This window comes from Bos grunniens, chromosome 13, assembly GCF_055505025.1.
Source record: "Bos grunniens cultivar Pamir isolate PY7600 chromosome 13, Bosgru_T2T1.0, whole genome shotgun sequence".
Taxonomy (NCBI): Eukaryota; Metazoa; Chordata; class Mammalia; order Artiodactyla; family Bovidae; genus Bos; species Bos grunniens.
The window spans coordinates 51203189-51230011 of NC_141177.1; the positions used below are offsets into that span (position 1 = coordinate 51203189).

Below are 26823 nucleotides of genomic sequence, written 5' to 3' on the forward strand. Positions count from 1 at the left end.
CTCAGCCTTCTTTATGGTCCAACTCTCATATCCATATGTGACTACTGGAAAAACTATACCTTTGATTATAAGGACCTTTGTCAGCAAAGGAATGTCTTGCTTTTGAATATGCTGTCTAGGTTGGTCATAGTTTTTCTTCCAAGGAGCAAGTGTCTTTTAATTTCATGGCTGCAGTCACTGCATCACTGACAGTGATGTTGGAGCCCAAGAAAGTAAAGTCTGTGACTATTTCCACTTTTTCCCTATTTATGTGCTGTGAAGTGATGGGACTGGATCCACCATCTTAGTTTTTTGAGTGTTAAGTTTTAAGCCAGCTTTTTCACTCTCCTTTTTCACCCTCATCAAGAGGCTTTTTAGTTCTTCTTCACTTTCTGCCATTAGAGTGGTATCATCTGAATACCTGAAGTTGTTGGTATTTCTTTCAGCAGTTTTGATTCCAGCTTGTGCTTCATCCAACCCAGCATTTCGCATGATGTACTCTGCATATAAGTTAAATAAGCAGAGTGATGAACACAGCCTTGGCACACTCCTTTCACAATTTTGAACCAATCTGTTGTTCCATGTCCAGTTCTAACTGTTGCTTCTTGACCTGCATACAGGCTTCTTGGGGAGCCAGGTAAGGTGTTCTTGTATTTCCATCTCTTTAAGAATTTTCCACAGTTTATTCTGACTCACAGAGTCAAAGGCTTTAGCATAGTCAATGAAGCAGAAGTAGATTTTTTTCTGGAATTCTCTTGCTTTTTCTATGATCTAAGAAAAGTTGACAATTTGATCTCTGGTTCCTCTGCCTTTTCTAAATCCAGCTTGAATATCTGGAAGTTCTTGGGTCACCTACTGCTGAAGCCTAACTTGGAGGATTTTGAGCATTACCTTGCTAGCATGTGAAATGAGTGCAACTGTATGGGAGTTTGAACATTCTTTGGCATTGCCTTTGGAATTAGAATGAAAACTGACCTTTTCCAGTCCTGTGGCCACTGCTGAGTTTCCAAATTTGCTGGCATACTGAGTGCAGCACTTTAGCAGCAGCAGCATTTAGGATTTGAAAAAGTTCAGCTGGAATTCCATCACCACCACTAGCTTTGTTCACAGTGATGCTTCCTAAGGCCCACTTGACTTTGCACTCCAGGATGTCTGGCTCTAGGTGAGTGACCATACCATCATGATTATTTGGGTCATTAAGACCTTTTTTATATAGTTATTCTGTGTATTCTTCTCACATCTTCTTAATTTCTTCTGTTTCTCTTGCTACTGCTAAGTCACTTCAGTCGTGTCTGACTCTGTGCGACTGACTCCATAGATGGCAGCCCACCAGGCTCCGCCGTCCCTGGGATTCTCCAGGCAACAACACTATAGAGTGGGTTGCCATTTCCTTCTCCAATGCATGAAAGTGAAAAGTGAAAGTGAAGTTGCTCAGTTGTGTCCAACTCTGCATGACCCCATGGACTGCAGCCTACCAGGCTCCTCCGTCCATGGGATTTTTCAGGCACGAGTACTGGAGTGGGTTGCCATCTGCTTCTCTTAGGTCCTTGCTATTCTGTCCTTTATTTTGCCCATCTTTGCATGAAATGTTCCCTTGGTATCTCCAATTTTCTTAAAGAGATCTCTAGTCTTTCCCATTCCATTGATTTCCTCTTTCTTTTCATTGTTCACTCAAGAAAGTTTCATATCTCTCCTTGCTATTCTCTGGAACTCTGCATTCAGTTGTGTATGTCTTTCCCTTTCTACTTTGCCTTTGGCTCCTCTTCTTTTCTCAGCTTTATGTAAGGCCTCCTCAGACAACCACTTTACCTTCTTGGATATCTTTTTCCTGGGGATAGTTTTGGTCACTGCCTCCTATACAACGTTATGAATCTCCATCCATAGTTCTTCAGGCACTGGGGCTACCAGATCTAAACCCTTGAATCTATCACCTCCACTGTGTACTCATAAGAGATGTGATTTAGGTCATACTGAATGGTCTAGTGGTTTTCCCTACTTTCTTCAATTTAAGGCTGAATTTTGTAATAAGGACCTCATGATCTGAGCTACAGTTAGCTCCAAGTCTTGTTTTTGCTGACTATATAGAGCTATCCATCTTCAGCTGCAAAGAAAATAATCAATCTGATTTCAGTATTGACCATCTGGTGATGTCCATGTGTAGAATCATCTCTTGTGTTGTTGGAAGAAGGTATTTGCTATGACCAGTGCATTTTTTTGACAAAACTCTGTTAGCCTTTGCCCTGCTTCATTCTGTACTCCAAGGCCAAACTTGCCTGTTACTCCAGGTATCTCTTCACTTCCTACTTTTGCATTCCAATCCCCAGTGATGAAAAGGACGTCCTTTTTTGGTGTTAGTTCTAGAAAGTCTTGTAGGTCTTCATAGAACTGTTCAACTTCAGCTTCTTTGACATTAGTGGTTGGAGCATAGACCTGGATTACTGTGATGTTGAATGGCTTGCCTTGGAAATGAACCAAATCATTCTGTTGTTTTTGAGATTGTACCTAAGTACTGCATTTTGGACTCTTTTATTGAATATGAGGACTACTCCATTTCTTCTAAGGGACTCTTGCCCCCAGTAGTAGATAAAATGGTCATCTGAATTAAATTCACCCTTTCCCATCCATTTTAGTTCACTGATTCCTAAGATGTCGATGTTCACTCTTGCCATCTCCTGCTTGACCACATCAATTTAACTTGATTCATGGACCTAATATTCCAGGTTCCTATGCAATATTGTTCTTTATAGCATTGGATTTTACTCAGTATCAGTTATATCCACAACAGGGCATCATTTCTGCTTTGGCCCAGCCTCTTCATTCTTTCTGGAGATATTTCTCCATTCCTCCCCAGTAGCATACTGGACACCTACTGACCTGGCAGGCTCATCTGGTGTCGTATCTTTTTGCCTTTTCACACTGTTCCTGGGATTCTTGAGGCAAGAATACTGAAGTGGCTTGCCATTCCCTATTCCAGTGAACTACATTTTGTTATAATTCTCCCTCATGACCTGTCTGACGTGGGTGGCCCTACCCATGGCTCAAAGCTTCACTGAGTTACACAAGGCTGTAATCAATGTGATAATTTTGATTAGCTTTCTGTGACTGCTGTTTTTGTTCTGGAGGCTGTAGGACTATAGTTCTTGCTTCTTCTGTCTGTCCTCTGATGGATGAGGATAAGAGGCTTGTGCAAGCTTCTTGAGGGGAGAGACTGGCTGCAGGGAAAACTGGGTCTTGCTCTGTAGGCAGGTCCATGCTTAAATCTTTAATCATGTCTGCTGATAGGTGGAGCTGAGCTCCTTCCCTGCTAGCTGTTTGGCCTGAGGCGACCCATTCTGATAAAAGTATTTTGATACAGCTGTGTTGTCAATATCAAAAGCAGTCATAATTTCCTGAGGACTGTGATATCATAGACTCAGAGGATAATCCCAAATAATAAAACAAATTAGATATGTAAAAATAAACTCCAGCAATGAAGGAAATTTTCTCTCTCTGACCTATATATATTTGTTTATTGCCAAGTCAGTCTTTGGTTAGGTGAAGGAATATGTTTTCCCTTATCCCTAAGTTACCCCAAAACATATGACTGTTTAAGAATATCAACGGTGGTTTGTATTAGCTTATTGAGAAAATTTCAAACCCTTGACTGTTTTTGTGTACTCGATTACCATCTGATCTTTTGCAGAGAAAATAAAAGCTTTCATTGCACTGTGCTGTCTTCCAGTAGCCATCAAGATCCATATAAGCACATGCTGACTTCAGTCTGGGCTCATCAGCAGCCCAATTAGTGTACCTCACCCTCCATTTATCAGTCCAAATGTAGTCATTATTGGTCTGTAAAGAATAAAAACAACCATTAACATCAAGCCCAGAGTCATTTAGAAAATACCAAAAGAACCCAGTGAGGAGTAAAAAATTATGTTTAAGACTGTGATTTGACAAGGAGTCTTCAACATTTGAGAATAAAAAGATTATAAATTACTTCTACCAACTCAAATTCAGGAAATGCAGCCTTTCTTAAGAAGAAAACTACTTCTTAAAGATACTCATGAAAACACCGTTAAAAGCTATTTTGAAAAACACCGGCTTAAAAACCTGTATCTTATTCTAGAAAACTCTATTTGCAGGCTTTCAGTGCAAAAGAGAGATTTTATCCTCAGAACAATATCTATTATACTATCGTTGAAATGATAATAGAGATTAAGTAGTTTTTATTGAACTCATCCACCCTTGAGAGAAACATGTACCTCTTTTAATCTTACTGTTTGACTGTTAAAACAGGGCCAATGACAAATGACTGTGCAAGGTGACATGAGTGGATAAGAGAGGAGCTTGGGTCTCCTGCCTTCCAGTTAGGTGTCTCTCAACCATAAGGAAACATGATTGTATTTTTAAAAGCTAGTTGTTTTGTTCAATTTGCATACTCAAATTCTTATTTAAACAAATTTATGGTCACATACAAATTAATTGATAACCTCAAACATTTTCTTATCAGTGATATATTTTTAACAGTCTAAAAGAGATTTTACAGGTAAAGCCTACATTTTACAGATTCAGATAACTTTAATCAGAGATAAGTACTTTTTTGGGGGGGGAGGGGCTTCCCTGGTGGCTCAGAGGTTAAAGCGTCTGCCTGCAATGCAGGAGACCTGGGTCCGATCTGTGGGTCAGGAAGATCCCCTGGAGAAGGAAATGGCAACCCACTCCAGTGTTCTTGTCTGGAGAATCCCATGGATGGGGAAGCCTGGTGGGCTATAGTCCACGGGGTCGCAAAGAGTTGGACACTACTGAGCGACTTCACTTCACTTCAAGTACATTTTTAAACCATTCTAACAGTTATCACTTTCTAACTGCATTATTTAATTTACCAATGCAATTACCAAAGATTTAATGACAAAAGCAAAAGCATATGGTATTGCAACTTAGAATTTTGTAGTATTATACCATGTTTAATCAAATAATTACATAATCATTAACTCCATAGATATAATAAATATAACAGTATTGCTTTAGTTATAAATGTTAGTATAATGGAAAGCTATTTAAACTTTCTAACAATAAATAAATCCCTATTTCAAACTCTTAAGAGCATTGCAACCACAGCTGTGAGAAGAAAATATATGAATTAGTATGCAAATTAGTTACTAAAAATAGATTCAACATAGATGTAAAAATGTCGTGCTTAAGTTTAAACACAAAAATCATTGTGGAATTACTTAGATTTTTTTCCTGCATTTTATTTATTTATTTATTGGAGTAGAGTCATTTTACAATGTTGTGTTAGTTTCTACTGTACAGCAAAGTGAATCAGCTGCATGTACATATAGCCCCTCTTTTTTGGATTTCCTTCCCATTTAGATCACTATAGAGCATTGAGTAGCTTCCTGTGCTATACAGTAGCTTCTCATTGGTTACCTATTTTATACATAGTATCAATAGTGTATCTATGTCAATCCCAATCTTCCAATTCATCCCACCCCTCTCTTTCCCCCTTAGGGTCCGTATGTTTATTCTCTACCTCTATGTCTCTATTTCTGCTTTGTAAATAAGATCATCTGGAACCACTTACTTTTAAATGTTCACTACACACACCCTAACTCAGGAAATAGTCATTGCATGATGTATAAAATTGCATCTCTGCATCCAGGTAGAATAAGTCCTATAAAGTCTGACACCAGTCTGCTTTCCAGTTTTATCCCCTTCTATCTTTTCTCTCTTCTTGTTACTCCTTCCTTACATTCCGCCATCCTAGACTATATCTATAAAGTTTGATTTTCTCTGAGAAACTCTCTTGGTCCTCTCCCCTGGCACAAATGATCCTTTTCCTCTCAGGTCACAGCACTTTGTCTATATCCCTTTTTGACACTTGTATTATCTCCTAATTACTTATTGACATCTCTGTTCATTGCACTAGGAAGTTTATTGACTGACTAGTTAAATGGATAGACATATGGGTGGAGGAGAGATGGATCTCATGGTGTCAGAGAAGACTCGTTTTAGGAAAATTTTGGCAATGCCAGCACCACTCTTAGTTCTGAACCTCATCCCTCATTCTACCCCATCCTCTGCCAACCTTCTTTTCTGTTATAGAATCCAGAGAACTGACTGCAATGAAAATTATCCCATATGAATAGAAGCTGCACAACTTCAGAAAGGATAACAACTCTAGAATGATTTACCACAAAAAATAGGAAGAACCCCTCATTGCCCAGGAACTATGCCCCTGATGTTTTCTTTAACTCCTAAGGCATAGTTGTAATCATGACACTAAAAAGACTTAATGCATGAAACTGAATAGATGCAGAATCTAACTTTAATATTCAAAAGCACTATGAGAGTTAATATTAGTTGGATAAGCCTTAGTTTGATTTCGGACACACATCACTAACTTGCCAGATCCTTGAAGGCACCATGCAGTAGAAAAATTGGGTCTCATATATGTTAGTATCGTTTTCTTTTCTTTTTTTAATTTATTTTTAACTGGAGGAGTATAATTGCTTTACAATATTGTGCTGGTTTCTGCCATTCAACAACATGAATCAGCTACAAGTATTAATAAATCCCCTCCTCCTCAAGCCTCCCTCCCACTCCACCCCTCTGGGTTGTCACAGAGCACCTGGCTGAGCTCCCTGGGCCAGACAGTAACTTCCGAGTAGCTATCTGTTTGCACATGGTAATGTATATATGTCAATGCTACTCTCTCAATTTGTCCCACCCTCTCCTTCCTCGCACGTGTCCACAAATCCATTCTCTATGTCTGCATCTCTAGTCCTGATATGCCAACAGGTTTCTCAGTATCATTTTTCTAGATTCCATATATATGCATTAATATACGATATTTGTTTTCTCTTTCTGATTTACTTCACTCTGTATAATAGGCTCCAGGTAGCAGTTTCTCTCACATAATAAGTATGCAACAGAATGAACAAAAGAGAAATCAGATTCAATTACCATTTATCAGTCATGTCAAGTCATGCATGTTTCCAGCATCTTACCAAGTTACTGTTGAGGGCAATCCATACAGGTTCATTCAGTGTCTGCATGTGCATCCAGGCAAAAGCATTACTATAAGGATCTAGAATGCTAGCGATGTGGGAAGTGTGCATCTTGCAGTAACCATCAGCTTCATGCCACTGTAGCTTTAATTTCATAAGCGAATAGCTACTTTCACCATATTTAATAAAACCATCTGTCGGAATTGTTGTTGGAGAACTCGGCAAGGAACGGTCTGGAATAAAAAGAAATATTTTCACTAACACTAAACACAATTTGAGTGCCATCAGCACATGACTTCTATATTTCATGCATCCTAAAAAAGAATCTAAAAAGCCCAAATTCAAACCATTGATGTTAAACACGTTTTCATGAGCCATTTCAAATGAGAACACAGTTCTGTTTTTTAATCAGTATGCCTGATTGAAGTCATTTCTAAACTCTATTTAGAATATTAAGAGAAATACATGATCAAGTTTCTAAACTATACAACCAAAAAGACTTATAAATACAGTGAGATCTAGGGTTTGAATGAAAGAAATGCCACAGTTTAAACCCACAAATTAGAGGATGTCTATCAACCTGTCAATACTAATCTTTTTTTTTCCCCACGTTGATTAAATATTAAGATCGAGAATAGTCTTCTTCTCCTTCCCCTCCCCCATTCTGTTCCATTCTACCCATGGAATTTGCATTTATATCTATTTGACTTCATCTGTGTGACTTCATCAGTGATTCATGTACCTTCAAGAGACTGGTTTATGCTCTGAAGTGAAGCCATATAACAGTTGCCAGTTCATTTAACCTTGATGTCAGGATCAAGCTTTATTCTTATGATGAGTAAGAGCATCTTATCTCCATGCCTTATCCAAACTGCAGCCTTTGCAAGTTAGAGTCACCCTAGCTTTCTGATCTTTCCTCCTCTATCTCTTAGAGTGGGTTTCTAATAACTACTCTAGACCCACCCAGACTTTAATCAAGACTCCAAAGAATCTTGTTTCTGTGTGCCTTAGTGGATGCCCAAGAGCAGAACAGAGGTCAGTGAGTAACAGCCAGAGGGTGAAATCTGGCCTGTTGTCTGTCTTTATATAGCCCTTGAGTTTTTTAAATGGTTGGGGAAAGAAACCAAAGAACAATATTTTGTGACATGTAAACATTACATGAAATTCAAATTTGTGCACATAAATAAGGTTTCAGTGGAACTCAGCCACGCTCGCTTGTTTATGGACTATGATCGCCCACGATCACAGCAGAGTTGAGTCACTGCAACAGAAACTTTACGGACAGCAAAGCCTGCAATATTTATAATCTGTCTCTTACAGGAAAAGGTTGCCAACTCTGATCGAGGGCTCCACATATCCTTGCCTACCAATGTTGTCTTGACCAGTTCTCTGATCTGTTCCACTGTACACCAACCCAACCCACCACGTGCCTTGTTCTGTCACCCCACGAATGCCAAACTTTCCTTTGATGACTCAGAGGCAGCAATTTTGATTCAGTAAAGAGGGAGGGCAACCTCCCCTTTCTTCTGCTGTTGCTGCCATCATGTGTTGGTACAATAGCATTAGCCCAAGAGCCCCAGCCCAGGATCCTTACGTGTTACAGCCAGCAGGAAGTCAAGTCCTATCTTTCCCAGCTTGGGGAGAGCTGGGTTTGTCTTAGTATCATTGGAACAGCTTTGGTCTGCTAAAAGTGACAAATGAAGCTTAAGATAAAGCTTTACAAAGCTGTATTAAAGCCTATATGCAGCCAGGAAATTAGCTCCCTTGTCTAATTAGCTTATTTATTAAAACATTCATAGAAAAAATTGCAAGGAAAAACTAAACTTTTGAGAGGTATTTTCAGGTGCTAAGATTACAGGTAATTTTTTCTTTTTATACTTTTCTGTATTTTCTAAAATTTCATCAAGGAACATGTGTTTATGGATTGTGTAAGTGTTTTTTAATTCATATATTCATATGTATTCATTCATGTCTTTATTTCTATATTTTTATATATTTACATGAATATAGTCATTCATTTTTATTCATACATATTCATATGAATAAAAACACTATTTTATCTTTATTTATTTTATCTAATTTTTTTAAGGCCATACCACGTGGCTTAAAGGATTTTAGTTACCAGACCAGGGATGGAACCTGTGCCCCCTGCCATGGAAGCACAGAGTCCTAACCATTGGATCATCAGAGAATTTTTGAGAACAACAGTGTTTAAAAAAAATACTGAACACATGTTCTTTGCTGAAATTTTAGAAAATATAGAAAAGCATAAAAATGAGAAAAAATTACTCAGAATTTAATCACCTCAATAGTTTAGTATTTCCTTATAATTTTTATATATAGAGAGAGAGGTATTATATAATGTATACAATATAAGTATAAATATATATATAGAGAGAGACAGTGTGTGAAAGACAAATTTTTAAAAAATCCAGAAAAATACAATAGTACAATGAAGGAACTAAAGTTCTTAATCCCACGATCCACACACATCCACTATTTCTATTTTGATGCATTCCCATAGCTTTTATGTTCTTATTTGTTTAAGACAGTTCAAAGTGTTTTTTTTGCATCATCAATAGTCTGTAAAATTTTATATTCTGCCTTTTTCACTTTCATACTGTCAACCTCTCCTTAAACCTAAATGATTAAAAATCTTAGAGATATTTTTTGTTGGCAGCAAATATCCAATCTCTTATGTTTATAGGAAGAAGAAAAAAATGATTTTAAGTTAGTCTAGGGATTATCATTCACTCTTGGAAGGGGTCTCCCTTCTTTCCCCCAAGACCAGAAACATAGAGGTGTCACTGGTGGCCTAAGGATCTGGTGCTCGAAGGGCATAACAAAGTGAGAGCTGTGACCATGGCTTGGACCAGCTTTTGGATTAATAGAAGGCTAGAATTTCTGCAGAACTTTCCAGTCATCTGAAGATATCAGTAGTGATTTTCACTCATTGTTCCCTGATTCCCCAGAAAGAACAGAAAAATTTGTTAGATCTGGGACAGCATGTACCTTCCAACTCAAACACCTCTTAAGAGCTCTGCTCAGGATGACAACAACCCACCTCATCTCCAACCCGTGTCTCTAACCTATCTTTTATTTTCTGATCCTCTTCTTAAGTAGCTAAACACTTTCTAATTTCACTTGAAACTAAAATGTACATAACTACAATCTAGATTCTTTGTCAATATCCACATATCTGTTCTATTTTCCTTGAACCATAGTCAGGCTTTCTAAGGTAAAAAAAAGGACTATAAGTAAGACAATTACTTTTCAAAAAAAATAGAATACATAACAAATACTGAGACATATATGATGTTTGGGGTCAACGGTTCTCAAATTACATGAATTTAAATGAGATGTCCCCACTCTTTTTTTTTTAAGCAGAGCTAAGCAAACATCTCAAATTTCTATCAAAATTAAAAAAAGTTTCAACTTCAAGTTTAATCCATGCAGATTTTCTGGTAACAGATGAGTGAGCGCATTCATCAATAAATTATAGAAAATATCCTTCTTGTCTGTCACAGGCATCCCTGGATGAACGTGTGAATCAAATAAACATATTGATGTGCGAGGGGTCACCTTTTTCAAGCAAAAACTTTTTTAGAGCAGTTTAAGACTCACAACATAATTGAGAAGAAAGTCGTCCTTAAAAAATATGTAAGAGCCCCACCTCTTACAGGCTGGTGAGCTCTGTTAGGACTTACCAGGGTGTGTCTGGCATATATAACCTCGCTTACTGTCGCAAGTGTCATCCATCCACTTCCCCGCATCCCTTGTGTTCCCTCCAATAACAACAACACAGTCAGCCTGTATATTCATGGAAGAAAAAAAAGCCAAATATGGACCAAAAATTATTTAAACCAATCATTAAAAAGCAGGAAAAAAAATCCTTAATCCCTAACCTCCAAATTTTAGGATAGTCCTAATTCATTCAAGGCAAAAGGAGAAGGGGGCAGCTGAGGATGAGATGGTTAGACAGCATCACTGACTCAGTGGACATGAATTTGGGCAAACTCCAGGAGATAGTGGAGGAAGAGGAGCTCATATGCTGCAGTCCATGGGGTGGCAAAGAGGTCAACATGACTCAGTGACTGAACAACAACAATTCACTGACAGCACGTTCGATTCATCCTGACTTTCCACACTATTGCACCAACTTCCATGCAGATCCCTCACACTGAACTCTTGCTATTTTAATTGAAAATTAAGTCAGTTCAGTTCAGTTCAGTTCAGTCGCTCAGTCGTGTCCAATTCTTTGCCACCCCATGGACTGCAGCATGCCAGGCTTTCCTGTCTATTACCAACTCCTGGAGCTTACTAAATTTGGGGGCTGGTTCTGAGAAATGTTGCTATCAGAAATGCCCAGAAAGCTACCACACCTTTCACTATGGCCAGAGTCATCTTTTCAGCCTCCCTGCCTCCAGCCTCATTATCCCATGAGCCTTAACTATCTGGAACCCTCTAATCCTACATTTCCAAGATTCTCCACTCATCCCTTCTTAGCTATTATCTTTCATTATCCTGGCTCAGCATCTCTGTTCTAAGCCAGGAAACTGTACAGAACAAGCATATTTCCTCTGCAAAATGCATGTGAACATTTCTCTCCCACTCTATCAAACTTTTTCTAATCCTCTTCATTGTAAAGGTTCTGAAATTTTAACAGCACATGTGTTGATTTGTGTGTGTGTGAAATAAACTTTATGTTTTTATACAAGCTAAGAAAAAAATCTAGGAATAAAACTAACAAAAATTAACAAATATTTTGCCCTGTATGGTCAGTTTATAGATTAGTTTGTTTCTGCTGTTTCTCCTTTTCATTATGTTCTTAAAAAAAAAAAAAACCTGAGCCATAATGAATTTTGTTGTTTTAAATAAAATTTATCACTCATCCATGAAGTCTTTCTAAGCAAACCCTATCTCACTCCATTCTACTTTTCAGCCTCATTTATGTAATAAGGATTCAAAGAATTTCTCCTCAGAAGATTATTTACCCATAACCAGAATATATTTACCCTATACATAGCGACCAAATTAATTATTATAAAGATGCCATTCTGATCAAATCATTTTTCTGCTCAAACCTTTTTTTTGTTGCCTATCTGACAAAGTCCAAACTCTTTCCTAGGGCATCTAAATTTCTCTAAATTCTGTTTTCCACCCTCTAAAGCTGACTCCTACTTCTTTTCTGCATGAAACTCCTGCTATATTCAAAGCCCTTTTGTCCTGCCAAAAACCAGCTTATGTCTTTTTCTTGAAGACTTTATTCACTTTTCCCACTTAACATGACTTCCCCATCCCTTGCCACCCCCTAATCATTGTGTTTTAAACATCTTGAGTGAAAAGACCCATAGCTGATTCTTCCTCATATTCCTTCTTCCCACCAAAGGAAAACTTCTGTAGATATGTTGCATATGTTCCATAGAGATGGAGTGAAAATCACTCCATCCCATAGTAAGTTTCTTTCCTCCTAACTGCTATCATGCTTTATAGCTTCTTCTCTTTACACATTTTCATTCTTTTACAGTCTTCTTTCTTTACAAGACTTGATATCTAGCTGAAGGGTAAGCTTCTTCAAGGTAAAATAAAATCTTAAGTTCCTTCGTATATTTTGAAATGCCTAATATAGCATTTAACACTGATTAGTTGGCTTTAATGATATAAGATCAAAAGTAGTGAAATAATGAACCCATCGCCTGCCTCTTAGATGAGTGTACAAAAGCACTTAGCAGACTGGCACATGGTCTGCACCCTGCAAATGGTAGCTCAATGATAATGATGATGATGATATCTTTAGAAGCAGTAGTAGTAACCATATCCCAAATACTACAACAGCTTCAAGAGTTTAGGGGCAGCTGATGCAAAGAATATTGGTAACTCTGGGTTCAAGTGTACATGCTGACTACAACATAAGCCCATGTTGGAGCTGACTTTCCCTATTCCTCACTACCATCACCATCTCTTCCTACCCTTAACCTAAAGATACAGAGTTCTTAACTGAATTTATATTCCTTCGTTCAAGGCTGGTTCAGTCTGAAACAGTTAAAATCTATAAGAATGAATCAGATCAAGTAGATTTTTCACAGAAGATTAAACACTACCATGGTGACCTGAATACAAACTGATAGTGTACAGAGAGGTGACCTGACAGTGATACTTACATCTTCATAAGAAAGACTGCTCCTTCTCCCACCAGGGTATCCTTTCCCCCAGTTTGTGTAATGAACTCCTCGTCCGTCTGTCCAAAGGAAGGTGTGTTCTGAATTGATATCATTCAGCCCAGTCCAGGCATTAAAAGTGGAGTTCTTCATATGATATGTAAGAAATGCTGAAAGAAAGTTTCACAAGACAATTTTTAAACTTTGGGGGGAAATACTCAAATATCAAAAATATTCAAAATACATGAATTTACAAATACAAAGCACATGGTTAATGTCTTTATTATCATTTAAAAGTTTTACCATGAAAACAAACACATTCTAACCTGACCAGCATGTTATCACTTCAGCTTTGGACTTTGAAAAGCATTTCACAATAAAAAGTCTAGGTTTTACCCTGGTCACTGCAGACAGCTGTATAGGTTGTGCTCTGCTCGGGGGTACTGGAGCACTGGGGAAGGGGCAGCTAAAATCCAACCCCTGCCCCAGTCTCTATCTGGTACACCCAGATCTGTGTTGTGGTTGCCTACCATCCTGCACGAAGAATATTTTTTCTGATACAAGCAGTCATCCTATGAGTTAGCAGGTATCCTAATTAGATAAATAAGATAATCTGACTATAACAACTGGGGGCCAAAAAGAGCTCTTAATTCAGAAAAGTTCTGAAAACAAAAACTATCTATCAAAATAAAAAAGCATTAAGCTCTCAAATGATCACCACCTTGGATTGCCAAACCCAAAGAACTCCTGCAGGGTGGCCAACTCCTCGGGGTCAGCAGCCATCCATGTCCAGTGAGTGTACTTGGATCTAGGGGGCATCCTGATACTAAGTGCTCACATCACTGGGAGAGAAATTCTAGAGAAAGTTAGAGAGGGTAGGACAAATATGGCCTGCTGCTTCTTTACCAATTCTGTGGCAGAAAGGATGGTGGCAAATATGCAGCAGCTGTAAAAGGCTTAAGTGCAACATGTTCCCCATTGTCTCTCCAGTAGCCCATCCCCATGCCTCCCAAACCACAGCAGCTGTCTTCTGAGGTTAGCAATCTCACCTGCCAGGAGCCGTGGACACCTAGGACTAGATGGACACCTACTGGAAGAACCTTGACTCTACAACAGGGTCTCCAATCCCTGAGCCACAGACTGGTCCATGGCCTGTTAGGAACTGGGCCAGACAGCAAGAGGTAAGCAGAAGGTGAGCAGGGTTCCCTATATTTATAGATGCTCCACATTGCTCACATGACCTCCTGAGCTCCACCTCCTGTCAGATCAGTGGTGGTTTTAGATTCTCATAGGAGTGTGAAGCCTTCTGTGAACTGCACATGTGAGGGATTTAGGTTGCATGCTCCTTATGAGAATTTAATGCCTGGTGATCTGATTTTTCATATGGTGGGTTATCTAATTATTTAACATTATATCACAATGTAATAAGTGCACAATAAATGTAATGCACTTGAATCATCTCGAAACCACCTCCCCACCCAGTCCATGGAAAAACTGTTTGCCATGAAACGGGTCCCTGGTGCCCAGAAGGTTGAGGGTGTGGGGGGTGGGGGGTGGGGGGTGGTCACTGCTTTATAGGGCAATTTTCAAACATACACACTTAAACACAACTCCTGAATGCAAACAGGAAACCAAATGACTAACCACTTGTGTTACTAATACAAAATGTAAAATAGAAGGTCACCTACAGAGATTATCTGTTTATTCATGAAAAAAAAAAAAAAACAGTTCCAGAGAAGGGCCACTGCTATATGCTTATTCTTCAGCAGAAAAGAAGATGTCACCACCCTGCTCAGAAATTTGCTTATTTCTCAACTAACTAAAAGTAAAGAAAAGATTCTAATATTTTCAGAAAGAAAAGTGCATGGACAGATATATATTTTGTTTTTATTTCCCAAACAAGATCATAACTCTTGCCCTATCCCCAACTCAAAATGAAATGTGGAAAAGCTCTACCTGCCAATATTTCAACACTGACTTGTTTTCTGCCAAGAACTACAATAAGAATCCAACATGTGCCTGTTTTGCCAGGAATAATGTTATTTTATCTGAAAATTGTTTCCTTCTGCACATCTCTATTACCCAGGTTCTAATTTTGTGATGCCAGGAATCAGAACTCTGTGGTTAAGAGCGGAAATCAATTATTGTGTTTCTCTGCTGGGTAGCTAAGCCCAAAATGTGGTAGACTGGTTAGAGAAATGTGAATATTATACTCTTGAATTTTTTTATTGTGTGCTATGGTTTGACACTTTTATTCCAGCATCTGGCAAGCTGCGGAACTTGTCAAAGGTTCTCAGAGAAAGCTATGTTGATTTAGTGTAGAATGCATTCCGAAGAAGCACATGGTGGCATTCGTGAACTGAAATTCACACTTGGGGGAGTGACACACGGGGTTCCAAGGTCTCTCTTCTTTCTTACATTTTTTGAGATAAACCATTTTTTTTCCAGTAAATGATTTTGGAAGTCAAAGAACCTCAGAACCAAAAGGGAACTTAGAAACCATCCAGTCTATATCTCTCCCCCCACAACATCTGCATAAATTCCTCTGTACAATAAATATTCATTGAGCATCTTCCAGGCTATATACCAATCAACATATGTGACTCTGCAGCACCAAGTTGAGTACCTTCTAATATAAGCATTTTTACAGTCCTTTAAAAATGCATGAAGCAACCCATCCAATTAACTCTAATTGTTGGAATAAGCTCCTAATTCTGAGATTAAAATTGTTTCCCCGTAACTGCCCTTTATGGGATCTAAGTCTTCCTTCTCGAGTCACATGGGACAATCCTTCAAAGTTCACATCTTTTCTGACTGTGAAATATAGGGTCTTTCAAACAGTCCTTATTCATGGCTAGCTGTGGTTTCAAAACTTTCATCTGTTTGGTTACTTTCATCTGAATGGCCTGCAATTGGTCAACATCCTTTTTAAAGTAACTAAGCAAATATCTACAAATAAAGTGGCCCCCAAAAGACCAAGTGAAAGGCTCAAGTACCTCCTATTGACAACAATATAATGAATTTTATTATCTGCTATATGGAAATGGTATGTTTCCTCCTCCTGTTCTTTAAAGCTCTGGCTTATCCTCATGTTTTCTCTAATTTTTTTTTTCTCAATTTGTTCAATGTTTCTATTGGAAAATTAGTTTTATTGAATTATAAGTTATAGGATCAAGTGATTAGAAGAGCAGTAAATGGAAAATGAGCAATTTAAAAATTTTATTCCGAGAAACCTCTACTTTTTTGGCTCTTTTGTGAACAAACCAGTTTGGCAGAAAACGATAGAACTGAAGCTGGAAGATCCAGTTTGATTCCCAGTCCTACCCCTTCCCACCAAGCTCCTTGACCTAAGACTTTCTGCACACCACTTCCTCATTCACACTGGACTGATGATTCCTGCTTCAATAGATTCATTATAAAAATGGAAAGGCGATTTACACATAAGACATTCAGCATAGTGCCTACAACTAATAAAATAGTTCTCAATAAGAGTTTGTTCTTCCTTCCTAGACTTTACTCTAGAAAATAAAAAAATCATTTACTATAAGCAACAGTCTACCATTTTTTAGGGAAAAAATTACATATTTATGTGCATCACTGACTATAAAACAGCCCACACACCTTGCTCTTTTTCATTGTATATCGATGCCAGATTTCCTCCAAATCCTATGCAATCTTTTCGTGCCTCTTGCCAATTTTTTCTTTCTTCTTCAACAAATCCAAAGATTTTGAAACACTGGGATGGAAGGGAAAAAAATCACAGGAATTACATACAGATAATAGTGTGTACTAAAGAAATGAAAATGATTCAGAGCTAAATACATGTTTGCTCACAACCAATCAAAAATGGAGGGGAAAAAAGTTTTTTTCTACCTTGGGACAACAGGCATTTGTGTATTTGGATAATACCTTCAAGTCTACTCTCAATTCCCATAGAGAATGTAAAACGGGAGCTCTTGCCTAAAATTCTCTGAATTGATGAGGTAAGCAAAAGTTAACTTAAAGCTGAAAGATTTGCATTGTCACTCTCCATATTGATCAGAGCCAGAACTACAACTAGATTTTCTTAGTACCTTGTGATTGTAAAAATTCCAACCTTCTTTACAACCTCCTGGGACTGACACCGTGGTCGGGACAACTGTGGCATTGATGCTGCTGTTATGGCGCTGGCAGATGAAGGCATTTGGATAACCACAGTTAATGTCATTCCAAAACCCTGACAAACAACAGAATAGTTATATTAGATTTACATATTTACCTTTAAACCCCTTTTTTCCCCAAAACAAACAACTTTTTATTGAAGTAAAGTTGCTTTAAAATGTTATGTTTTGAGTATACAGCACAGTGACTCCATTTTATATATACTATATAAAAGAATCTGAAAAAGAGGATTATATAAGAATTATATATAAGAATATATATATATGTTCTTTTTCAGATTCTTTTCCATTATAGGCTATTACAAGATATTAAAATAGTTCCCTGTGCCATACAGTAGGTATTTGTTGTTTATCTATTTTACATATAGTAGTTAAAAATACTTATAAAAAAATGTGTTTACATTGTATAAGGATTCTCAAAAATGATTTATACTACAAACATCATTTACACAAGAGACCAGAAAGATCTATGTGGATAACCTTTTGAGCTTTCACTTAAACCAGTAATAGTTCAATTTTAATCAAGTGTTTGCTACTGCTACTGCTAAGTCACTTCAGTCGTGTCCGACTCTGTGTGACCCCATAGACGGGAGCCCACCAGGCTTCCACGTCCCTGGGATTCTCAAGGCAAGAACACTGGAGTGGGTTGCCATTTCCTTCTCCAATGCATGAAAGTGAAAAGTAAAAGTGAAGTTGCTCAGGTGTGTCCGACTCTAGCGACCCCATGGACTGCAGCCTACCAGGCTCCTCCATCCATGGGATTTTCCAGGCAAAAGTACTGGAGTGGGGTGCCATTGCCTTCTCCGAATCAAGTGTTTACTATGAGCAAAGACTATATTAGGTGTTACACAATTATTTAAATAGCCAGACTTGCTAGTAATAATAATCTAATGATACCTAACTTTATATATATAAACATTTGCTTAGTAGTTTAGATGTATGATCTCCTCAATTTTCTCGACATCAGATACATTCTTTTGTTACTCCCATTTTACAGATAAAGACATGGAGATAAAAAAATGTTTCATAAAATGAGAAGAAGTGAGAAGACTGTGTCATTCATTAGCTTATTTATTTATAAGAAGAAAGGATGTAGTATCCATTCACCTTACAAACTGAACAGTTGTGTTGCTAAAATTAGAATTCTTCATTCTCTCTTTTCTTATCTGATGTAGCACATAACTTGCTACTTTTAGCCTAGGGACGTAGCAAATGACACATCACACGACAGGGCAGATTCTACTCAGCCATAAAAAGGAACAAAATCGTGCCATTTGCAGAGACATGGATGGACCTAGAGTTTGTCATATGGAGTGAAGTAAATCAGAAAGAGGAAAACAAATATTGTATATTAATGCATATACGTGGAATCTAGAAAAATGGTATAGATGAACCTGTTTGCAAAGCAGAAATAGAGACACAGACATGGAGAACCGATGTATGGACACCAAGGAGAGAAAAGTGGAGTGAGATGAATTGGGAGATTGGGATTGACATATATACTCTACTATGAGTAAAATAGATAACTAATGAGAACTTACTATATAGCACAGGGGGAAAAATGAAGGTATAATCTGTTTGTAGGATATATATTAAGTTAACCTTAAAAACGCATTCCAATATACTTTGCTAAGTTGCTTCAGTCGTGTCCGACTCTGTAAGACCCCAGAGACGGCAGCCCACCAGGCTCCTCCGTCCCTGGGATTCTCCAGGCAAGAACACTGGAGTGGGTTGCCATTGCCTTCTCCCCAGTATACTTTAGGTATAGGCAAATACTGCTTGATTCCACTTACACGAGGTACCTAGAAGAGTCTAATTCATAGAGTCAGGAAGTACATCGGTAGGTCCAGGGGCTTGGGGTGGGGGGGATGGGGGATGGGGAGTTAGTGTTTAATGGGGACAGAGTTTCAATTTAGAAAGGTGAAAAATCGGGAGATGGATGATGGTGAGAGTTTTACAACAGTGTGAATTGTACTCAGTGCCACTGAACTGTATAGTTAAATATGGTTAAAATAGTATCGTTTATACTATGTAATTTTACCACAACAACAAAAAAATTTTTTTAAAGAAGATTGTGATCTTGTCTACCTGAATTTGAATACATGGTTACACAGTTTTCATCATCATTTGCAAAATTGGGTTCACCTGTGGCCCAAGCCACATAATCCACTTTGCTTCCATCCATCCAACTGGAAAAGAAAATTAAGGTATTAGGCAAAAATCTAATTACAAGAGTTAGGAACTCCTAGTGGTGGGAACAGGCAAGTTAATTAAGATGAAGAGACCACAGCATCTTAAGCAAAGAGAAGAGAGGTTTCTACAGAGACCACTAGGAACCCCGGAAAGCTAGCTGCTGCTCCTGGGGCATTGAGATCTCCTGTAGCAACTGGATGCCTGACTAGTCTGCCTTCTTTTCCCTCCACAGAAGAGGTAAGTGCTTTTAGTCTTGAAGTGAGAGAAGAAATGGAGATTCCCAGTTACCCTAGAAATGGACTCAAAGTAAACATCTTCCCATAGTATTTCTTGGGCATGATTCCCACAAAACAAAACTACCCACAGAGAGACAGAGAATATAGAGTTTCTCATTGGGCCCCATTCTCTGATTTTCATGTTTACTCTGGTTCCTTCCAAGATAGGTGAAAAGTGAAAGTTGCTCAGGCCTGTCCGACTCTTTGCAACCCCATGGACTATACAGTCCATGAAATTCTCCAGGCCAGAACACTGGAGTGGGTAGCCTTTCCCTTCTTCAGAGGATCTTCCCAACCCAGGGATCAAACTGGGATCTCCTGCATTGCAGGAGGATTCTTTACCAACTGAGCTACAAGGGAAGCCTTCTAAGATAGGTAAGCCAATGTTTATTTTCATAAATTATAGAAATTCTGAGGCTATTAGCTAGAAAGAGAAAGGAGATCATTGAATTCCACCTTCTCTTTTGGAGGTGGTTAAAATGGATGCTTGCCCAAAGGAACATCAAACATCCTGATCTTTAAAAATAATTTATATGGGACTTTCCTGATGGTCCAGTGGTTAAGAGTCCATCTTCCAATGCAGGGGACACAGTTTCATCCCTGGTCAGGAACTAAAATTCCACATGCTAAGGGGCAGCTAAGCCTGTGTACCACAACTAGAGAGCCCTCATGCTGTAACGAAGACCCAGAGCAGTCAAAATTTTTTTTAATTTCTAAATCTTTTTAAAAAATAATAATGAGAGTGAGTTTGGGTCTTTCTTGCCAAAAACAGCAACGGCAGTCACAATTGGTTCTGGGCACCAAAGACAGTCCCAATGGGAATAATTTTTCAAATAAATTCAATATTCATATTTGGGTAATACATCTTCCTAATAGATGATTTACTAACAGGTGATGACCCCCTAAAACAGAGAGGTGACATTTTGTAAGTTTCAATCAGAGCTTGAGTTGTTTATCTGAGAACTATATTGTTGAAAATACTTAAAAGGACTTTTTAAAATTAGTTTTTTAAAAAGATGCTCTGTAGATTGAGAGCCCAGCAGGGTTTTTTTAAATGCATTTAGCAAAAAGAAAGTCTGAAAATTGCTCTTTAGTGTTCATCACGTCACTGTCCTTAGCAAAGTTGTTTTATTTTGATTTACTTACATAAATTTTTTATCCAAGCTGATCAATAAACCAATAAAATATGCCGGCTGTACATCATTCCTGTTCACCTAGAACATGTAAGTTTACATATAGTTCAATCTGTACTTATATGATAGGCAAATTTTAAATAAAACCTACAGGTTAATGAGACAGGCTGTTAGGGACTTTTCTAAGGAGGCAATCAAGCAGAAACTCTGTTGTACATTCAATGTTTTTCACAGAAATAAAATGGAAAAAAAATGCACATTATGTAACAACCTGTATTTATATAGCAAATACCTTAAGACATTCTCTGTAATATCAAATACCATTAGTAATTAGATATTATTAAAGATATTCTTTTAAACAAAGTAATCATTTGGGATTATGTGTCTAAGGAAAGACTTCTCCATCCACACATATATTGGTGCAATATTAGGAAATACCTTGAAATTTTCAAACCATGGTATATCTATGAAAATGGAGACGAATCAGACTACACTCCAAAACCTTCATAATGAAATGAATTCTTACTCTTTCATTACTGTTGAGTTTAATTTTTCCTTCTCTCTTACCTCTTTTCTGGATAACAATAAAGATGCCATGAAGATTTTTAAAAAGGAAGAGTGAGTGAAGTATGCTTGGAAAAAATCAATTATACTTTAGCTGTTAGCTGAAATTTCGGTATAGTCAAGAAACAGTCTTATATGAATAATCAAGCTGTACTATCTATTGACCAAGAAACTAATCCAACTAAGACATAAATTAATAATCAACTTACACTGTATACAAGGGTTCAGGACTGATATGTAACAACTAGTTAAGAATGATAATCTTTGAAAACAAAATTAGTGAAGTCAAGCCATCAAGTCTGGATTCTCCCAAAGCCCAGTCAGTCCTCCCAAAAAGTCTAAACACTGTTTCTGGGTTCTATGATTCTGCACTGAATATTCCAACAATCAAGTCATTCACTTATGTGATGGCCAGCACCCTCCTCCCTTCCCCTGGGACTCATATCTTTACTCCTGACCTTAGGAGGTTCAAATTCAGCACATAATTGGAAATTGCACCATGAGGTAGCAATTGCAGACATTATTGTTGCTTATCACATGTCACTATTTCATTCTTATTCACATTCTTACATATTTCCATAGAAACTTCTTTTCACTTTCACTTCGGATAGAAACAAGATCACCAAAATTCCTCTTGCAAAATTCTCGTGCCTTGTCCATGGTTGCCTTCTCTTTGCTGAAATAATACTGGTAGTCTTTGTAAATAACCCACCCATCATCGGTGACTGGTAGATCTGAAAAATAAATGAAAAAGGTGATGAATTTTACTTAGACGAATTCAAGAATCTGGTATGTAAGCTACACAAAAGTGAAAAGGGCAGAGCAGCCCTTCAGAGGTATCTGCAACTCTGAGAACTCAGAAGGAGCAGTACATTTATGCCAATATAGACTGAATTACCTAAACCCAAATATCTACTTTCCAACAATTCTGTAAAAACTAAGTTCCACGTATCATTATTGGGTAAGAGAACTCCCAACGTTACATTCATCAAAGAATCACAGAGCTGGAATAATTAACATACATGTACCCAGATGTTCTAGATTCAAAGAATAGAAGCCATGAGAAAGCAGTTTTCATCTCAGTGTAACAAAGAGGTTTTAACAGATGTACTTTGATGCTTCAGTGTATAATTGGAGAACTAAGGAATTCGCATACCCGGAGAGCTTCCAAGGCTTCTTCCCAATCAAAGAATTCTATGGTTCTGTGCTGTAGCAGGCTGAATAAGAGTCCAAAACATACCCAGGTCTTTTTTGCTTTTAGAATTGATTCGGCTGCACTGGGTCTTAGTTGTGGCTTACACTGGGGTCTTTAGTTGTGACAGTGTGTGTTCTAGTTCCCTAACCAAGGATTGAACCTCAGCCCTGCATTGGGAGCATGGAGTCTTAGCCACTGGATCAACAGGGAAGTCCTGATATCCACGTATTAATATCTGGAATCTGTAAATGTTATACAGAAAAAAGGTACTTTGTAGATGTGATTAAGTTAAAAACTTTAGATGGAGAGATTATCCTAAGTTTTCTAGGTAGGCCCCAAATGTAAATCATAAGTATCCTTATAGTGGGAGACAGAGGGAGATGTGAGTACAGAAGAAGGTGGCTTTGTGACAAATGAAGGAAGATGCTACATCGTTGGTTTTGATGAAGAAGGAGTGGGCCATTAACCAACAAATGTAAGGAATGCAGCTCTAGAGCTGGTGACAACAAGGCTATAGACTCTCCTTTAGAGCCTCTGGAAGGAGCATGGTCCTGTCCATCCCTTGATTTCAGCCCAGGGAAACTGAGATCATATTCCTGACCTCCAGAACTGTAAGAGAATAAATGCGTGTAGCCACCAAATTTGTGGTAATCTGTTACAGCAGCTATAGGAAAGTCATACATGAGGCCCTTGGATTTGATTCATGAACACTGAGAAATTGCATTAACATGCCTGATGCTTGTGCATGTCAGTATCTGTCTGGAGGAGAAGATGCAAGTTCTCATAAGATTCTCAAAGATATTAAGAATCTCTTTTATCTTCCCAGGGTAAGCAGTCCACACCCACCCCCCACCCCTCTAAGAAAGCAATGAGAGAAAAAAAATCTATCAATATCAGAAAAGAAAAAAAAAGGCGGAGGTAGAACAAGATGGCAGAAGAGTAGGTTGACATGGAGTACATCTCTCTCCACGGATACATCAGGAATACACCTTCAGACACAGAAGTGCATGCAGAATACCAGCTGAGAGCAGACAGGAGTACCTGAGCAGCGGAAAAGAATACATAGAACCACACAAAACTCGGTAGGAGGAAGGAACTAGGGGGAAAGACAGGAGTGTTAGTAGGACTGGACCTGCCCTCGGTGGGTGGGGGAACTGAAGCAGGGGTCTGATCCCTACATCAGGGCAACTGTCTGAGTCAGAGGAGAAAAATTTAAGGCTGAGAGTGAAACTGCTGACCTGTGGCAGCCTAAATGGAATGAGAATCAGACAGTTTTTGCTGCAGCCATACACACCCTGGACAGGGACGCAGGTCCTGTGGAAGGCGCAGCAGCTGGGAGCTGGAGTTTAGGGACTGTGGAGCAATCCCAAGGTGAGGGTTGCTGTTGACTGTGGAGAGATGGTGAGGGGATGTAAGGGAGGAGGTTGTGGGGGGAAATGCCTGTGGAGGAAAGCCAGGCAGCCATGGAAGCAAGGCGATACTGCTGAATCACACGTAGGGGGTGGAGCCGTCACCATAGCCTCTCTCCCCATCTGCCAGCATCAGCAGCTGAACAATAGAGAGGTTGGCCCATCAAACATCTGACGCACTGAACTACAGAATAGGACCCTACCCAGGGTGCCCCTTTAAGTGCCTGACATGCCGATCTACAGAGTAGGACCCCAGCCAGGGGAGCCATCCTATGTTCCTGATGTGCTGAACAACAGAGAAGGACCCCAGGCAAGGGAGCCCTCTAAGTGCCTGAACGGGTGGAGCTACAAACAATAGGTTACTGAAGAAATCAAAAGGGAAATCAAAATATTTCTAGGAAGAAATGACAGTGAAAACATGACAACTAAAAACCTATGGGATGCAGCAAAAGTAGTTCTAACAGGGAAGTTTATAGCATTACAAAAGCTCTCACTGTTTTCAGATGACATGATACTGTACATAGAAAACCCTAAAGACAGTATCAGAAAATTACTAGAGCTAATGAGTGAATTTAGCAAAGTTGCATATACCTCAAGAAACAAGAAAAACATTGAATAGACAACCTAACTTAACACCTAAAACAATTAGAAAAGGAAGAACAAAAGAATCCAAAATTAGTAGAAGGAAAGAAATCATAAAGATCCAAGCAGAAATAAATGAAAAAGAAATGAAAGAAACAATAGTAAAGATTAATAAAACTAAAAGCTGGTTCTTTGAGAAGATAAACAAAATTGACCAACCTTTAGCCAGACTCATCAAGAAAAATAAAATAATCAAATCAACAAAATTAGAAACAAAAAAGGAGAGGTTACAACAGACAATGCAGAAATACAAAGGATTACAAGAGACTATTATGAACAATTATGTGGCAATAAAATGGATAACCTGGAAGAAATGGACAGATTCTTAGAAAAGTTCAATCTTCCAAGACTGAACCAAGAAGAAATAGAAATTATGAACAACCCAATTACAAGCACTGAAACTGAAGCTGTGATAAAAAAATCTCCCCAAAAAACAAAAGCCCAGGACCAGATGGCTTCACAGGAGAATTCTATCAAACATTTAGAGAAGAGCTAATGCCTATCCTTCTAAAACTCTTTCCAAAAATTGCAGAGGAAGGAACACTTTCAAATTCATTCAATAAGGCTACCATCACCATTATACCAAAACCAGACAAAGACAACACAAAAAAAGAAAACTATAGGCCAATATCACTGATGAACATAGATGCAAAAATCCTCAACAAAATTTTAGCAAACAGAATTCAGCAACACATCAAAAAGCTCATATAGCATAATCAAGTTGGGTTTATTCCAGGGATGCAAGGATTCTTCAATATACATAAATCAATGTGATACACCATATTAACAAATTGAAAGATAAAAATCATATGATAATCTTGATAGATGCACAAAAAGCCTTTGACAAAATTCAGCACCCATTTATGATTAAAACTCTTCAAAAAATGGGCATAGAAGGAACCTACCTCAACATAGCAAAGGCCATATATGATAAGCCTACAGCAAACATTATTCTCAATGGTGAAAACCTGAAAGCATTCCCCCTAAGATCAGGAACAAGACAAGGGCGTCCACTTTCACCACTGTTATTCAACATAGTTCTGGAAGTGCTAGCGACAGTAATCAGGGAAGAAAAAGAAATAAAAGGAATCTAGGTTCAGAAAAGAAGAAGTAAAGCTCTCACTGTTTTCAGATGACATGATACTGTATATAGAAAACCCTAAAGACAGTATCAGAAAATTACTGGAGCTAATCAGTGAATTTAGCAAAGTTGTAGGATACAATATCAATACACAGAAATCACTTCCATTTCTATATACTAACAATGAAAAACCAGAAAGAGAAATTAAGGAATCAATCCCATTCACCATTGCAACAAAAAGAATTAAATATCTAGGAATAAGCTTACCTAAGGAGACAAAAGAACTATACACAGAAAATTATAAGACACTAATGAAAGAAATCAAAGATGACATAAACAGATGGAGAGATATTCCATATTCCTGGGTAGGAAGAATCAATATTGTTAGAATGACTACACTACCAAATGCAATCTACAGATTCAATGTGATCCCTATCAAATTACCAATGGCATTTTTCACAGAACTAGAACAAAAAATTTCACAATTCATACGGAAACACAGAAGACCCTGAACAGCCAAAGCAGTCTTGAGAAAGAAGACTGGAGCTGGAGGAATCAACTTTCCTGACTTCAGATTATACTACAAAGCTACAGCCATCAAGACAGTATGGTACTGGCATAGAAACAGAAATACAGACCAATGGAACAAGATAGAAAGCCCAGAAATAAATCCCTGCACCTATGGGTACCTTATATTTGACAAAGGAGGCAAGAATATACAATGGGGCATAGATAGCCTCTTCAATAAATGGTGCTGGGAAAACTGGACAGCTACATGTAAAAGAATGAAATTAGAACACTTTGTAACACCATATACAAAGATAAACTCAAAATGGATTAAATACCTAACTGTAAGACCAGAAACTATAAAACTCCTAGAGGAAAACATAGGCAGAACACTCTCTGACATAAATCAAAGCAAGATCCTCTATGAACCATCTCCTAGAGTAATAGAGATAAAAACAAAAGTAAACAAGTGGGACCTGATTAAACTTAAAGCTTTTGCACAGCAAAGGAAATTATAAGCAAGGTGAAAAGATAA

At 38.1% G+C, this 26823-nt stretch overlaps 1 protein-coding gene across 1 annotated transcript in view; it reads right to left on the reverse strand.

Annotated features, from left to right (window-relative positions):
• The window catches only part of MRC1 (mannose receptor C-type 1), a 114217-nt gene that overhangs the window by 15424 nt on the left and 71970 nt on the right, over positions 1-26823 (reverse strand). Inside the window, exons 17-25 of the mRNA XM_086334153.1 lie at positions 22025-22188; positions 20904-20971; positions 19378-19478; positions 17203-17345; positions 16751-16865; positions 13133-13299; positions 10679-10781; positions 6972-7204; positions 3645-3810 (exon numbers count right to left, since the gene is read on the reverse strand). Of these exons, the coding sequence (XP_086190279.1) occupies positions 3645-3810; positions 6972-7204; positions 10679-10781; positions 13133-13299; positions 16751-16865; positions 17203-17345; positions 19378-19478; positions 20904-20971; positions 22025-22188 (1260 nt within the window). The remainder of the gene's footprint in view (positions 1-3644; positions 3811-6971; positions 7205-10678; positions 10782-13132; positions 13300-16750; positions 16866-17202; positions 17346-19377; positions 19479-20903; positions 20972-22024; positions 22189-26823) is intronic.